The 14,680-nt window shown below is 38.1% G+C and overlaps 2 protein-coding genes across 4 annotated transcripts in view; one reads left to right on the forward strand and one right to left on the reverse strand.

Annotated features, from left to right (window-relative positions):
- RASSF6 (Ras association domain family member 6) overlaps positions 1–14,680 on the reverse strand; it is a 112,468-nt gene that overhangs the window by 65,061 nt on the left and 32,727 nt on the right. For all 3 annotated transcript variants that reach the window (XR_016466032.1, XM_090139124.1, XM_090139125.1), the window contains exons 2-4: positions 11,181–11,349; positions 10,264–10,312; positions 9,550–9,657 (exon numbers count right to left, since the gene is read on the reverse strand). The gene's annotated coding sequence lies outside the window, so the exon portion shown is untranslated. The remainder of the gene's footprint in view (positions 1–9,549; positions 9,658–10,263; positions 10,313–11,180; positions 11,350–14,680) is intronic.
- Positions 1,018–4,246, forward strand: LOC116231060 (interleukin-8). The gene is made up of 4 exons (XM_031596611.2): positions 1,018–1,245; positions 2,014–2,149; positions 2,772–2,855; positions 3,411–4,246. Exons 1-4 carry the CDS (start codon positions 1,185–1,187, stop codon positions 3,439–3,441), a joined length of 312 nt encoding a protein of 103 aa, XP_031452471.1. The 5' UTR covers positions 1,018–1,184; the 3' UTR covers positions 3,442–4,246.

Genomic DNA, 14,680 nt, shown 5'->3' on the forward strand with positions numbered 1-14,680 from the left:
CCAGTAGTAAACAGTGAAGTATAAGAAATTATAAACTAGTAAACACACTGAAGATGAGTTTTTCTTAACTCTTTGGAGCTGGGGAGAAGTGCCTCTGTAAGTCCACAGACCACAGAACATGAAACTTTGAGGATATGGATGACAAACAGCAAAAGTCATCATGGTCAAAAGGGCAGTATTTTTACAGAATCAGACGGAATGTCTTCACCTTAACACACACACTCCAAATGGGTAAAAATAACAAATCTTCATTTATATGACAGAGCATTTGAACCCAAGCTTTCCCTTAAAATGTCTCCACTGTATAGCATTATTTCTACCAGCCAGAACAAGCAAGTACTCAATATTTCATGCAATGAAGTTCTTTAACAAGAATGTTTACAATAGTATCATAAAATTTACTATGATTTCCCTGTGTAAGACCTAGGGTTACCGTAACTGAAAGAGAAACATGTTACTAACAATACTGACATTTATAAAGCAAACAAAAGCAGATATATTCAGCAAGTCTCACTGTTGCATTTGCATATAAAATTTCCTCAAACTCTAACATGTGTGACAAGAAAAATGCAGGAATGGTTTTCAAGGTTCTTTAGAACTAAATATCCATCAGGATGCTTTGAATACTGCACCCTCAGTTCCTTTACTGAACAGAAAAAAACTGGAGATGAATTTGTACAATTCCACTTAAATGGATATAAATACCAAAAATAATAATAATAATAATAATAAAAAAATTAAAATTAGCAACACAAAACCAGTTATTACCATGAAGAAACAAAACATAACAGAATTACAACATAAATATAACCGAAGCCATCATAAAGTTATATTGTGAAATAAGTATGTACATTACAGAAATAGCAAAATTTACAAAATCCTACAGAAGAAATTAGACTGCATGGGTATCATTTACATGCTTTAATAAATTAATACGTTATATTATTTGCAGCAGAATAATTCATCATCAGCTAGGCTATTTCACAACAGTCATGTGACTCATTTTTACTACATCTGGGAAATTCCTCTAACGCAATCTACATGCTAGCAGAGCCCTGCACACAGGCACAAAACTGTATAAAAGCAGAATGGGTCTCCCTGTTCAGACATCAGCACTCTTCTGACAGGAGAGATCACAGCTCCACAAAACCTCAGCTCAGAAGACAAGCCAAACACTCCTAACCATGAACGGCAAGCTTGGAGCAGTCCTGGCTCTCCTCCTGCTTTCAGCAGCTCTGTCGCAAGGTAAGTGAATCCCTCCCTGTACCCAAAGGACTGCAGCACTATCTTGGCACTTGCTGAGATGTGTGTCCTCAGAGAGGCGGCTTTCTGCTAGTTTCTGCAAGTTCATTTCTTTTGAAATGTTTTCAACAGTTTTGCTTCAGACAGAAGTTTACTACTGTAGCTCTTGTACTGAAGAGTTACTGACATCTTGTGGGAAATATTTTAAGGATGCTAATGAAATTAACTTTGTCTATGTATTTCATTTAAAGCATAAGGTGGCTAGAGACAGGATCTTCTTTAAAAATGTTTGAAAGTTGCTCTACCTTCCTACAAAGGGCAGTATTTTCCCACTCAGTATTTCCTATTTGTTACTTAATGATCATACTGTTTCAGGCAAGCAATCTACAGCTGCAAGTGAAGTACAAACAATATAAACATAGCAAAGACAGGCCTCAAATTAGGGAAAAATAACAGGGCTCTCCTTTATACATGCCAGTATGTCAATCCAGATACTAAATGATGCAATTAATTGCACAGTGTTGTCAGTCAGTACAAGTAAACACAAAATACGGTTTTACTTTAAAAAGACATGTTGATGTAATTTTAAATGTACTTGGGCATCAGCTCCTCTGAAAAAAATAAGAAACAGATTTTTATACTGTGAGGATTTAGGCACCTAGAACAAATGTAGGACTTCAGCATGTTGTTAAAATAGAGCAGCCATGCTCACTGGCTGATACAGTAATGGTAACTGGCTCTCAAAGTGCAATCTTCCTTTTGTGCTCATAGGCAGGACCCTGGTAAAGATGGGGAACGAGCTGCGGTGCCAGTGCATTAGCACTCATTCTAAGTTCATCCACCCTAAGTCCATTCAAGATGTGAAGCTGACACCAAGTGGCCCCCACTGCAAGAATGTTGAAATCATGTAAGTAAATCATCTGCAAGGGCCTCTCTCTTCCCAACCTACATTATGCTGTGGCTGTGGGCTTTTCGCATAGTCTCTGAGCCTGTATATGCCTGAAGTGATCATCAAGAACTTGATGATCTTAAAGATGCCTTCCAATCCAAGCCATTGGATCTTTTCAGTATTTGTTCTATGATGGTAGAACATGATTACTAAGACTAGTCAGTTCTTAATGCATGAGGTAATAATTTAGTTTAAATCCTACATTTACTAGGCAGGCAAAACTCCCAGTAAAATATATCCATGGCCCATCTCAGAGAGAAAAAGTAAGTTATCTCAGTCAGATGTAGGGAAACACTGAAAGTAGTCTGGTCTAGAGTAGCACAGAGGTGGGAGTAAAATGCTGCCATCCATGTACTATCAAAATGTCTTTTGTCATTGGATGTTTCATGCTTGTTTTGAGAATCCTTACTGTTATAGGCATTTGTTTAGAACTTGCTTACATTTACTGAGGAAAATTTTGAGGAATGTGTGAGTGTTGTGAGCGTAGGCACACAAGCTCTAAACATGCAGTACCATATTCTGTGCATAAAACAAACCCATGTACTATTTTCCTGACTTCTCTTTCTTCCTTGTTTTGCAGAGCTACTCTAAAGGATGGAAGAGAGGTGTGCTTGGACCCCACTGCTCCCTGGGTGCAGCTGATCGTTAAGGCACTTATGGCCAAGTAAGTCCCATTCACTCTCAGATCGGGCAGTTAAGTTGCAAACCTCCCAAAAAAGCCAACTTGTCGGGTTTCATAGTGTAAGCTTCCATTTTCTCTTACTCAGAAGTAAAGAATGGAGAAACGTTGCTTAATTATAGAAATGGGCTCTTGTGTGGGCTCTTCTGCAACATTCTTGTTCAATGACTATGCCATAGCTAAACCTTTGATAACCAGCAACACCATTTGAAGGAAAAGGAACACCTCACGAAAAATGGGGCTTTTAAAAAATGATCTTCCCCTTACTTTCAGTATCCTATATAAATAATTCCAAGTAATTTCCAAGTTAATTAATTCTTTGGTATGACTGAATGGTGCAAAAGTTTCCTAGCTGAGCACCGGATATACAAACACTGGCACTCCAGTAACTGCTTTTGAAACATTATGCTCTCTGTGCCTTGAGACAGCAGATGGAGTTGGAAACAGATCATTTGCTTTTAACTGTTTATGCAATGCTAAGCCACAACAATTGTCCTTGGAACCACCTTCTAAATCACCTTTTTCCTCACCTCATAACAGGGCTCAGCTCAATTCTGATGCACCACTGTGAGGAAATTCGAGACAGGAAAAAACCTCAGAACTGCTCCTGATTTCCACTGGGAGAAACATCCAGAGAAAGCATCATGCAGCATTCCATCTTCCACCTTCCACATCGGTGTCTCATGTTAATTGTAGATCCTTGTATCTATTTATTTATTTATTTAACTGCATCTATTTAAGGAAACCTTTCATATTGGTCAGTGCTGTGGGACTCACTGTCCATAGAAACTGAAGACACTGATTAGGAAAAGTGGCTTACTAGGGGAAATGAAGCTCCCTTGGAAGCCACTTCAGTCAGACACAATCAGTTGAGTGCAATGCACTTACAGCACAGCTTGTTTGTACTAAGACCTACTGTTTTGCTATTACAGCAACAAACTGGTAATTCCTCCTGCTCCCCTGGAGTGCTCTAGTATGTTGTGTCAACAACAGTTTCCTAGTCACAGTCAGCTCATACCGACTGCAGACTGTGATTTAAGACTTCAAAAATCTATCCTGCAGAATCTGTAAGACTGTGGGTTTGGTATTTATTATGATTTCCATGGTATTTATAGATATATTTATTCACTAGTTTCTATACAAGATAGAAAGAGATGACAACTTTTGTAATTTCTATGGGAATTGCTATTCTTAATGATGAATACTCAAGAAACATTCACACACTCATTACTCTGCAGAAGGACTTGGTTCTACGTCTAATTCATGAGTTATTCAGCTAATGGAAAAAAATTGCAGCATGCATACACAGAATTTGCTTGTGAGAATGTAATTATCTGTTACAATATATTAATAAATATTTTATTTTAAAAAATCTATTTTCATTTGCTTTATTTAGAAATAGTTTTCTTCATTTTTGCTATTCCAACATGATTTCTGGAGCTAAAATGGCAACTGTTGTACTGTAACTCTCTGTTACGGTAACATAACATTACTGAATGCAATATCAAGCTCCTAGATCTGGGAAGATAGCAGCATAAAATGCTCACTCTTCTCTCTTAAGGCTGTACCCAGGCACTGGGCACTGCTGGGCTGTAGGTTCCTTGCTATAAGTAAGCTTAGATGCCTAGTCCTTTACAATTCTCTGAAATCATCACCTCAGTGTGCAATAATACACAAATAAAAACCAGCAAAATGTTGGACATCATCAAAGAAGGGACCAAGGATGACTGAAAGATGTCATTGGTTTGCTGTTGTACATATAATTTCTGTGTGCTCACTGTGCAGCTGAGATTTCTGCAGGTTGAGAAGTCGGTACCTGAGTTGGAAAAGTATTGGTAATGGTGAAAAGAATGGAGCAGGAAAAACTCAGAATGTGTTTCAGTTAAGAGAGAAGGCTAGTGAGAATTTGAACAAAGTTTACAAAATAGAATAGGCAACTGAAGACATGACTGTGATTCATCGAATCCTACTTTTTAAGGTACTTGATGAATCTTGCAGGTCAGTGTAAAACAGGAAAGAAGAGTACATTTTTATACAGCATATAGTGACCTGCTGGCAGGAGGTACACAGGTTCAGATACTAAAAGGAAAAGCAAATGTTGCACTTCTCACATCCCACAACAAAGGGCCAAAAGATGTTAAGTTTTGTCTCTTCAGTTAGGAAAAGTGTTAAGATTTCAAGAGATTTTACCTAGATATGAAAAATTACAAGAGAGCTATTGGATGTTTTGCAAATTTTAATCTAGTATTATAGAATGGCTTGGGTTGGAAGGGACCCCAAGGATCATCAAGTTTCAACCCCCCCTGACACAGGCAGGGCCCAAACTCTAGATCTGGCACTAGACCAGATTGCCCAGGGCCCCATCCAACCTGGTCTGAAGACACCTCCAGGGATGGAGAATCCACAGCCTCTCTGGCAGCCTGTTCCTGGGTCCTCCTTCCTCCCCTTCTTCTAACTGGCAGTGATGTTTCTGTTTTTTCCAGTCCCTAGGAACTTTGTCCAACAGCCACAACTTTTCTAATACAATGGAGAGAAGTTCAGCAACCACATCAGTCAGCTCCTTCAGGACCCTGGGATGCATGTCATCTGCCCCATAGACTTGTTTACATTCAAACCCATGAGACGATATGAACTTGCTCTGTCCTTACAACTTGGGGGGGTGGGAGGGTCTCACTTAGGGGACGTGAGAAATACAAGAATCCTGGAAACCAGTGAAAACTGTGCCAAAAAAACTCATTGAGTACCTCATCTCTCTCCATATGTGTTGTAGCAAGATCTCCTTTCTCATTCACCAAAGGAAGCATGCTCTCTTTGTCCTGCCTCTTCTGGTTAATAGAATCTCTTCTCATTGTTTTTAACATCCCTTGCCAAGTTCAGTTCCATCTGCACCTTGGCTTCCCTAATTCCCTCTCTGCAATCTGGAGAACATCCATATATTCTCCCCAGGTGACAGCCCTTGTTTTCACAGCCAGTACAATCCCTTCTTTTCCCTCAGTCTGACCAGCAAGTCCTTGACAAGCCATGCTTGTTTCCTGCCTCCTCTGCCCATTTTCTTGTTTAGAGGGATGGAGAGCCCTTGTACTCGCATCCTTAAAGAGTATCCTTAAAGGCATCCTTAAAGAGTAGTCAGCTTTCTCCGCTTCTTTACCTCTCAGGACAGCTTTCCAGTAGACCTCATCCAACAATTCTTTAAACAGTATAGAGTTCACACTCTCAAAGTTCAGAGACCTGATCCCACTCCTTGACAGGCTCATGTTCCTCGAGATCACATGAAGATTCAAGGTCTGGTCCTGTTTAATTTGGGACAGGAATTTGATCTATTTAGGAAGGAGATCTAATAGGCTACTCTGCACATACTTCTTCAAGCATTTGCAAGAAAAAAATTAAAACTTCCTAAGATGAAACAGAATATACAACAGAGACTGACTATGCTGTAAATCCAGGTACATAGTTTTTCCTCTGGATACAGCAAAAAATGGTTAGATTTCTGTGGTATAAGACGCACACAAATAGTTGAAAGAATCCTTACTCATCAAATCATGTATGTGCTCCTTCTGAAGTAGTCAAAAATCACTTTCCTTATCAAATTATATACTCTCTGTGGCTGAAATAGCTTTGAAAGAGCTTGCAGTTTTGGTTGAAAGTAAGCAGCAGCATGACGAAACTGCAGTATGTCTAAATTGGATTAAACTGCCTGTTCGAGTAATGGGCAAGAGAGAAAACTGTGGTATGACAGTCCTTGTAATTTTAAAGTAGTGTTTATCTGTTCACTTGAGGAATACAACGTTTTACTTCACCTTTTCCTGTGGTCTGGATATTTTTAAAAATACCCAAAATTTTGCCCAGTAACTTTGTGAACATAAAGCAGAATTGTCTTTGTCTTGCTTCCTGAAGATGTTGCTCAGTGAGATAGATTTCTGTCCTCTACACAACCCATATTGATACAAGTTGTAACAATATTATTAAGCTCATGATTGTTCACTGATGGATATCCCTGCCCTGCAATTTGTTCAGATAACAGAAAGAGCTGTCTCTGAACCAAGGAGATTTTTATCAAGGAAGGAGGAGGTCTTGCTTGGAATCGGTCACTGAATGTGTGATGTACTTAAGGGAAACTCGTATGTCACAGAATCATAGAATGGTGTGGGTTGAAAGGGACCTTTAAGATCATCTAGTTCCAGCCCATCTATGGGTTGGGGGGGTCACTTCCCTCTAGATCAGATTGCTCAAAGCCCCATCCAGCCCAGCCTTGAATGCTTCTGGGGAGGAGGCATTCACAATCACATCTTTGCTAGGTGACCTGTTCCAGTGTCTCACCACCCTCACAGTAAATAATTTCTGCGTAGGTAACATACCTCTTGGAAAACTTCTGCATGTGCAACACAAGTAATGTATATAAACTGAAGACCTTTTGCGTAAGCTATGCACAATAGGAGGATTACCCCCATGCATGCAGAGCTGATATTAAAGAATATCTGCTTTCTAACACTCCAGCTTGAGTTTCCTGCTTGACTGTCCTATATTATCAGTATGAGTTTGGCACCTTTTTGAGTTGTTCAGCCGCTTCAGCTCTGAGCAATGCACTGTGTGCCCTACAGTTATTACAGCATGCAGCAGCCATGAGAGAAAACAGCACCCCTTGAACATCTGCTGACTATTTAAGTATGTGTATGCACTTGTGTGTATATTTGCATGTGCATCTATATAATACACTGCAAACCTGAACAGGTGGTAAGGAAGATTCAGAACATTTGCATCGCAATGAAAGTAAAGACCCTGGAATTTCCGTGCACTCAGAAATACGTTTTTGTCCATCTTCTCCTTTTGCTAATTGCATGCAAGCTTCAGCTCCCCTTGGCCACTTAATTTGAATCTAAATTGTACTTCTACAGCCCTGACAGAAGGCTATTCAATGTTACAGCAGCTGTCTGCATTCATCACCCTCCAATGTTTCTCTCCTTCCATCCTTAACACAACAGAGTTAATTTTGTGTCCTTTCTGTCATCAGCTGTTTTCCTGTTCCATTACTTCGTGTTCCTTCATAGCAACTCTCATTTCCTACTTTCACCAACAATTTCATTCTGGTGACAATAGTACCACATTAACAACCAAACAACAACATTGCATCATTCCCCTTTTCTTCCTACTCTTCCCTCACATAGCTGGCTGCTGTATTTTCAATTCTGTATCATACCTCCATCATGAAGCGGATTTGCTCTCTCAGGTTTCATGTTTCATTTCACACGTATTTTGTTAAAATACCAGAAGCATATTACTCTCTAATGTTTAAATGTTGCAAACCATCGAGGAAGTCATTGAAAGAAATACTGGGAAATCCCTGAACACACACTCTGAATTCTTCCTTAAAAGAATAGAGAATACAAATACTGGCATGCTGGCCTCCTCTTTCCTGTCTGTGCTGCATATTGCCTAATACAAACATCCTGGTTATGTATCAGGCGACTGATACTTTCTCCCTGTTTTTACTTTTTTTTTTTTAAATGTATTGCTTCCCATTCTGGGAATTTTTTCCATTTTTATGTTGTTATCACTTAACAAGGGAAAATCCCAGGAAATTTACACATAGTGCTGCTTGATATTGCACACTTGTTACAAATTTTGCATTTATTCTTCTTTGTAAGAAAAAAATTATGACTGATGCCACTGGAAAAGTTTCTGTTTGAAATCAATCTTCCACGGACTTTTCAGTCAGCAAATAGACTTTTTTTTTATTTCTGCGTGCAAAATTGGAATAAGAATTTTGTCACCTGTAAAATTAAGCCCAAGTCATCTGTTGTTAAAAATCGCGAATATTTCTTTTTTAAATATTAAATAAAGTTACCTTTAATACTATTACTTAGTTGCAGTGAGCATATAGATACCTTCACCATTTCTGTGAAACTCTAGAGAGGAAGATACTATGAGCAGAAGATTCTAGAATGCAGGCTGAGAATCTAAATGTAACTTGAGAATCACAAAAGGAATAATCTTTTCCTTTAATCTGGCCAAATGCCTAGCAAAGTTCAAGTCCAGACTCTGTCCTAATACAAGCGCATATTTACAATACTTATGATATCTTTACAATGACTTTTCTTCAAATTCATCATCATTTTTGCTTCCTCGCCATTCTGTGATTTTGAAGTTCCTACTATTTAATCAATCCTTGTAGAACTGCACACATCTGGTTGCCCTCAACATTACATGTATGATTTTTCTCTTATTTTCTCTTTTTTTTCTTCATAATCTCTTTTTAAATGTTTCCCAGAACTCAAGATGGCTTTTCTGACTGGCATAAGACATTATACACAGTTGTCTAGAAACATCAGATGTATGACACTCAGATCTATTTCCTCAGCAGCAATGGCAAAATAAAATTTCTCTATGCATACAGGTACAGTTAGACTATAAGCATAAATAGGCTTCATAAATAGGCTTACAGATATGGTTACGGCGGCCCTCTAAAGAAAAAGGCAGCCTGCTGACTTCTTTCTACAACTTTTTGGAGGAAGATTTCAGTATAGCTCAATCATGTTCTTCTGTTCATAAATATTCATTTTAACCAGTTATCAACTTATAACAGGTTCAACTATCTTACTGCTTAAGAATTAAAATCCACTAAGAAAGTTATCAATTTTATTTTTGTAAGAAAAGTCTACTAGATTGACCAGGTCCCACTTGCCTGTATCTCCAGTGACTCAGACAAGAACTCTAGAGAAAATGAGACTTTCTCTCCTGTGAGGCACACTGGCATCTCCAGTATCAGTCTATGATTATATTCTATTCTCTTCTGGAAGACAGGAAAACGAGAAAAACTCTAATACGCACTTCCTTTGAAGGTCATTATTTTTCATAAATGCACACTTGAAAATTTGTGAAAGCAGAAGATCATTAGACAAGCAACTTGTTTTGAAAACACATTTGGACCCAATGAATTGCCATTCCTGCAAAGTTCCTTCAGTTTTTGGAGAAAGCAATTGAAAGAAGAGAAGTAAGCAGATTTTCTGACCAAGCTAAAGCAACACATAAAAATGTGAAAACCAAATTTTACGAGCTGAAGCAACACTTGCACTGAACTACTGCTGATTTCCAGCTTTATCTTGCAAACATTTTCTGGACCAATAAAAGTACCATAGTATGTACAAGAGTTACATGAATAAGCCTGCTCACTTAATTCACCTTTTTGAAATTAAAACTTGTAAATGATTTAGAATCCAAGTAAGAAGAAACACATGCATTTTGTGAAAACAAACTGCCCTCTTCAATGCACTTACAGAAACCTCTCTTTGTAGCAAAGAAGTATTAACAACACCAAAGCACTAAGAGAAAACATTCTTGTTCCATGAACTGAATTCTAAAGCATTTAGTGACAGATTGATGATAAGATTGCACATACCTGTGAAAGGTTGGGTCATAGCTGTTTCTTTTTACTTGATGCAGACCTTCTAGAGAGAATGAGATGGCAAGAGAATGAGTGACTGACTTGAAGCAAAGTGGAAGCATCAAGAAAACAACAAATGTCACAGTCAAAAAGGAGATCTTTAATTGGAAGCCAGTACCTGTTGCTGATTATTTGGGAATTCACAGCTACCTGCTGTGGGTTAGGAGGTAATTAATTACATAGGCATTAAATGAGTACCTTATCTTTCCCACTTCAGAGAGATTTAAAAGAGAAGTCATACGCACATGCACCAAATATAGCAAACTAACAAAGGTTGCTATACTTCTTCCCACAAAGAGAGATTCAATGTGAAATCATTCTCAGACTAGGCACTTGAGATTTCAGCCTCCATTGATGTTAAGCTTAGGTTTTTCTACTAATCAAAACCACATAAACTGTAGGTGAATCAAAACTAAAACAAAAATTCACTGGGGAGACTAAGGTATCTAAATGCTTAGGTAATTTTCAGAAGAGCAGCCAGAATCCATTTGCAAACAGAGATGTATGGGACGCTTGTACTCATGCAAATCACCTGGGCTGACAAGATATGATTCTTATTCAGGAAAGGAAAGAAGTATGACAGCCAGTTTGGTTTATGTTTGTTTTTCCACTGTAGCAATTATTCCATATAAAAGAGAATTATACAAATGAATGAAGCATGTATAGACATGCTTTGAAGCAATAAAAGATTGATATCTGCAAAAGCATTAATGAAGATCTAATACTACACAACTTAACACAGACTGGTTATAACAGGTTCCAATTCTTGAAAATAAACCTTTCCATTTTTAAATATTGATGCCGTTTACAACAAGGATCAGAGGCAATACTTTGATCAACATGAGAAAAATTTTGACAGCTACACGCCTTACCATGTCCAGCTGGAGAGATGCTTTGGGTAATGGCTTATATTCCATTTCTCTTTCACGGGTCAGACTTGGCATGACTTGGCTGTGAGCTCTGGTGTCAGAGAAAAAGAACTTCCAAGCCCATTCCTCATGAGGGCATTCAGACAGCAAGGTGGATCCACAGCAGACCTCACTTACAAGTAAGAAAACCTTTTTAGTGCCTTTACAAAATTCCTTTTATTTGCCATTTAAAATACTATGTTACCAAACTAACTTACATTTTCATAATGCTCAACCATTTATATTTATTCTCCAGTAATAGGGATTACATATGGATGATCACCATAAAATTTTATATTCTACAGTACATGCATTGACAAGCTTTTTTAACATTGAAAAGAAAATATAGAGACATTCTATGGAGAAATCTTCCTAAAATTTGCTAATTTCCACTGCTTTAAGGGAGCATCATTAGTTTTTCTTAACAAAACGAGGCAGGCTCATACGTGCTTATTTTGTTCAACTGCTAAAATATATTGCAGGTAATGTGTCTATTGAGCATCTGATCTAACCTTCTTCCTTCCAGCAATTTGCAAAATTTTCCTACAGTAATATGAAACATACAAAAAATATGAACATGTTTACTTTCTGAATTGTCCATTCTTAATTTGCATTTTTCTGGATTAAATGCATTTATAGACATGTGTGGCTTCTGAGATACTAGGTTAGAAGTCAAAGGACAGTGAGTAAACACTACACAGAATGTCATGTGTTAAGGTGAAATCATACTGAAACTAATAGAAATAATTGCTGTTCTTCATTAGTAATAAATTTATGAACAAGTAAAATATTTTCCAGATGAACAAGTTAGAATTGAAAGCACATTTCACCATGCAGAACAAAGACATATGACAAACATATGCAACTAAAGGGCCATCTAATTGATGAAAGCTTGGATGAGTAATATCCACTTCCAGCAGCTCCATCTAAAATGATATTTTCAGATCATTTCCCAACTCCTGAGGCTGTGTAAACGATCCAGCTGCACCCTGCCTCCCTATCAGTATGACATCTGGGTTTCCATCATCCCCTGCCACATTCTGATCTCCATGGAAAATGAACCTGGACACACAGGAAGCAAAATCAGGCACCATGCTGAAAAACATCACCTTCCCAGAAACGAGACAAAGCTGGATATAACCAAAGAGAGGCATTCAGACTAGAAAAACACTGGAAATACGGTCCTTAGAAATCCTAGTGTCACTCTGGGCTAATTACTGTCTGCAAAGAATAGTGAAAGCAAAGTTTTGGCACCCTGTTAAAAACAACACTGTACTATCTCATCAAACCATTACCTGAGTTCCCTGTGACTTTCTCTTGTTTCCTGAATTTACACACCAAACCAGAATTTAAGTCTGCCATTCATCTCAAAAAAAGGTGATGGTATTTTCAGCCCCCAGTAAGTAAACTACAATTTCTGCAGTGAACCATGGAGGGAAATTCCGTGGGATAATCCAAAAACTAACTTGTGCATATGGCCCTGGGAAGCAGAAACCTGAGTGCACAGACTCAGTGTCAGTGAAAGGGGAGAGCTGCGCACCTCAGAATAAGTCCTAGAATCTGGCATATTATGAAAATACTACTTAGGAATCTGACACTGAGAAATCCCCCAGACATTGACCATCTACTTGATAACAAGATGTTAAAGCAATTTTATAAGTAATGATGTACATTTAGAACTTCAGAAGAAAGAAATTTTGAAAACATTAAAAAAAAAAAAAGAAAACCTTTAAAAATGGATCTTCTGTTTTTCTGAGATCATATGGGGTGAACAGTTGAGAAATGAAATATACTTTGCAGCACTGTTGGTGAACAAATACTGTATAAAGGAACAGTCTGCTGATATATAAATAGAATATTTGAGGTTGGTAAGATCTCACAAGTGCAATCAGCTGTGTTTTGCATCTGAAAGAAAGATGAGCAAACTTTTTCAGTACTTTATAACATGATAGTGCCCTTTCATCCTCTGCCTAATATCACCTGCATCTAATTTTTAAGTGCTGAGATGGGAACATCTGAAACAGATGTTCATCCAGTATGTTAGAAAATGCCATCAGCTGCAGTTGTCACTTTCATTCTGAAAAGCTGTAAAACACATATGATTTCAATTTAACGGGATACTGTTGTAATTGTCACGCCGGTGTGTGTATTTGACAACCATGCTTGTTTGTGCGTGTCCCTAATTTGTTTCAGTACCATTCCTCATTTTCCACACCTCAGCTCTTCACAGTCAAGAGCACAGCAGAATTCTTCCTAGCAAGCCAGAGTTCATGGAAAGCTGACAGTATCTTAGAGATGCAGATTTGAGAGAGTATTTTTATTTGCAGCAAGCTTGACAGATCACGCAGTATTTAGCAGTATGCATTAAGAAAAATTTTGCAGCTAAGAATTTTACGTCTGTGTGCCATTCCTCCTACTAGAATCAACTAAGCAGGGAGGCAGACCAACTCTTGCTCTTACTTTTGCAGAGACAGGCAGCTTTTTTATTTTCTGTATGTTCAGGAAACCTATTATTAGCATGCTTGCAAGAAATGAAATCTGGAAGACATTGCATATTTGAAAGTTAACTTCTAAAGAACCTCTTATGCCATCCAAGAAAAATATGGAATGTGATTTTCAAGTAAAATGTAGGTGAAATAAAGAAAGAGTAACTAAAAACAACACAAGACCCTTTACTAGCATTTAGATAATTATACAAGGGACACTGTGCAGACAAAACAGTTTGTATTTCCACACTCAGTGCACAATGGAAAATGGACTGCAGAAAACAAACTTGCAAAGTACCTGAGAATATTGAGAATATTGCACTGCAGCCATAGTGGCACACAACCCTTCCACATAGCAGCCTGCCACTCCACCCTTTGCACTGAAAGCTCTGCTGGTGATTCTTTACCAGTCCCTTTGCACCCCAATAGCTTTGCAGTTACAGTGTGTTTTATGTAATGCAGAGACTGATGTAATTCCAGAGACTGCCTGAGAAAATGCAGGGATTCAATAAACAAATGTTCGGCTGGAGACGTTTCAGGTTTTTGCTTAGGTTTAATTGTTACTCCCCACTGGTGGGAAACACGTGCCTGTTAAAGAAAACACACAGACAAAAGCCAGGTTTCAGTGGTGACTTGAAGCTACTGCTCATACTCCCTTAGAGGCAAACCAATTGGAGTTCAAAAGTCCCATCCCCATGTTTGGCATGGGAGATGCCAATACCTTCAGGCTACATGTGGATTAAGGCTGTAATTATACAAGTAATCAAATGGTTACTAGCCCACACATTTTGTAATGCAAGTATAGGATATGAGAATATAGATACGCTCAGAAAACATGATCAGAAAGGCTTGGAATCAGGCTTCAAGTTTTGTAGTTCAGATTAAGGCCAAAACACTAAGCCAAAGGAAAAAAAAAAAAAAAAAAAAAAAAAACCACACAAAAAAAACAGCAAAAAGAACTCCACCAAAACTGTTTCA

The sequence above is a fragment of the Phasianus colchicus genome, chromosome 4 (genome assembly GCF_987193195.1).
Source record: "Phasianus colchicus chromosome 4, bPhaCol1.hap1.1, whole genome shotgun sequence".
Taxonomy (NCBI): Eukaryota; Metazoa; Chordata; class Aves; order Galliformes; family Phasianidae; genus Phasianus; species Phasianus colchicus.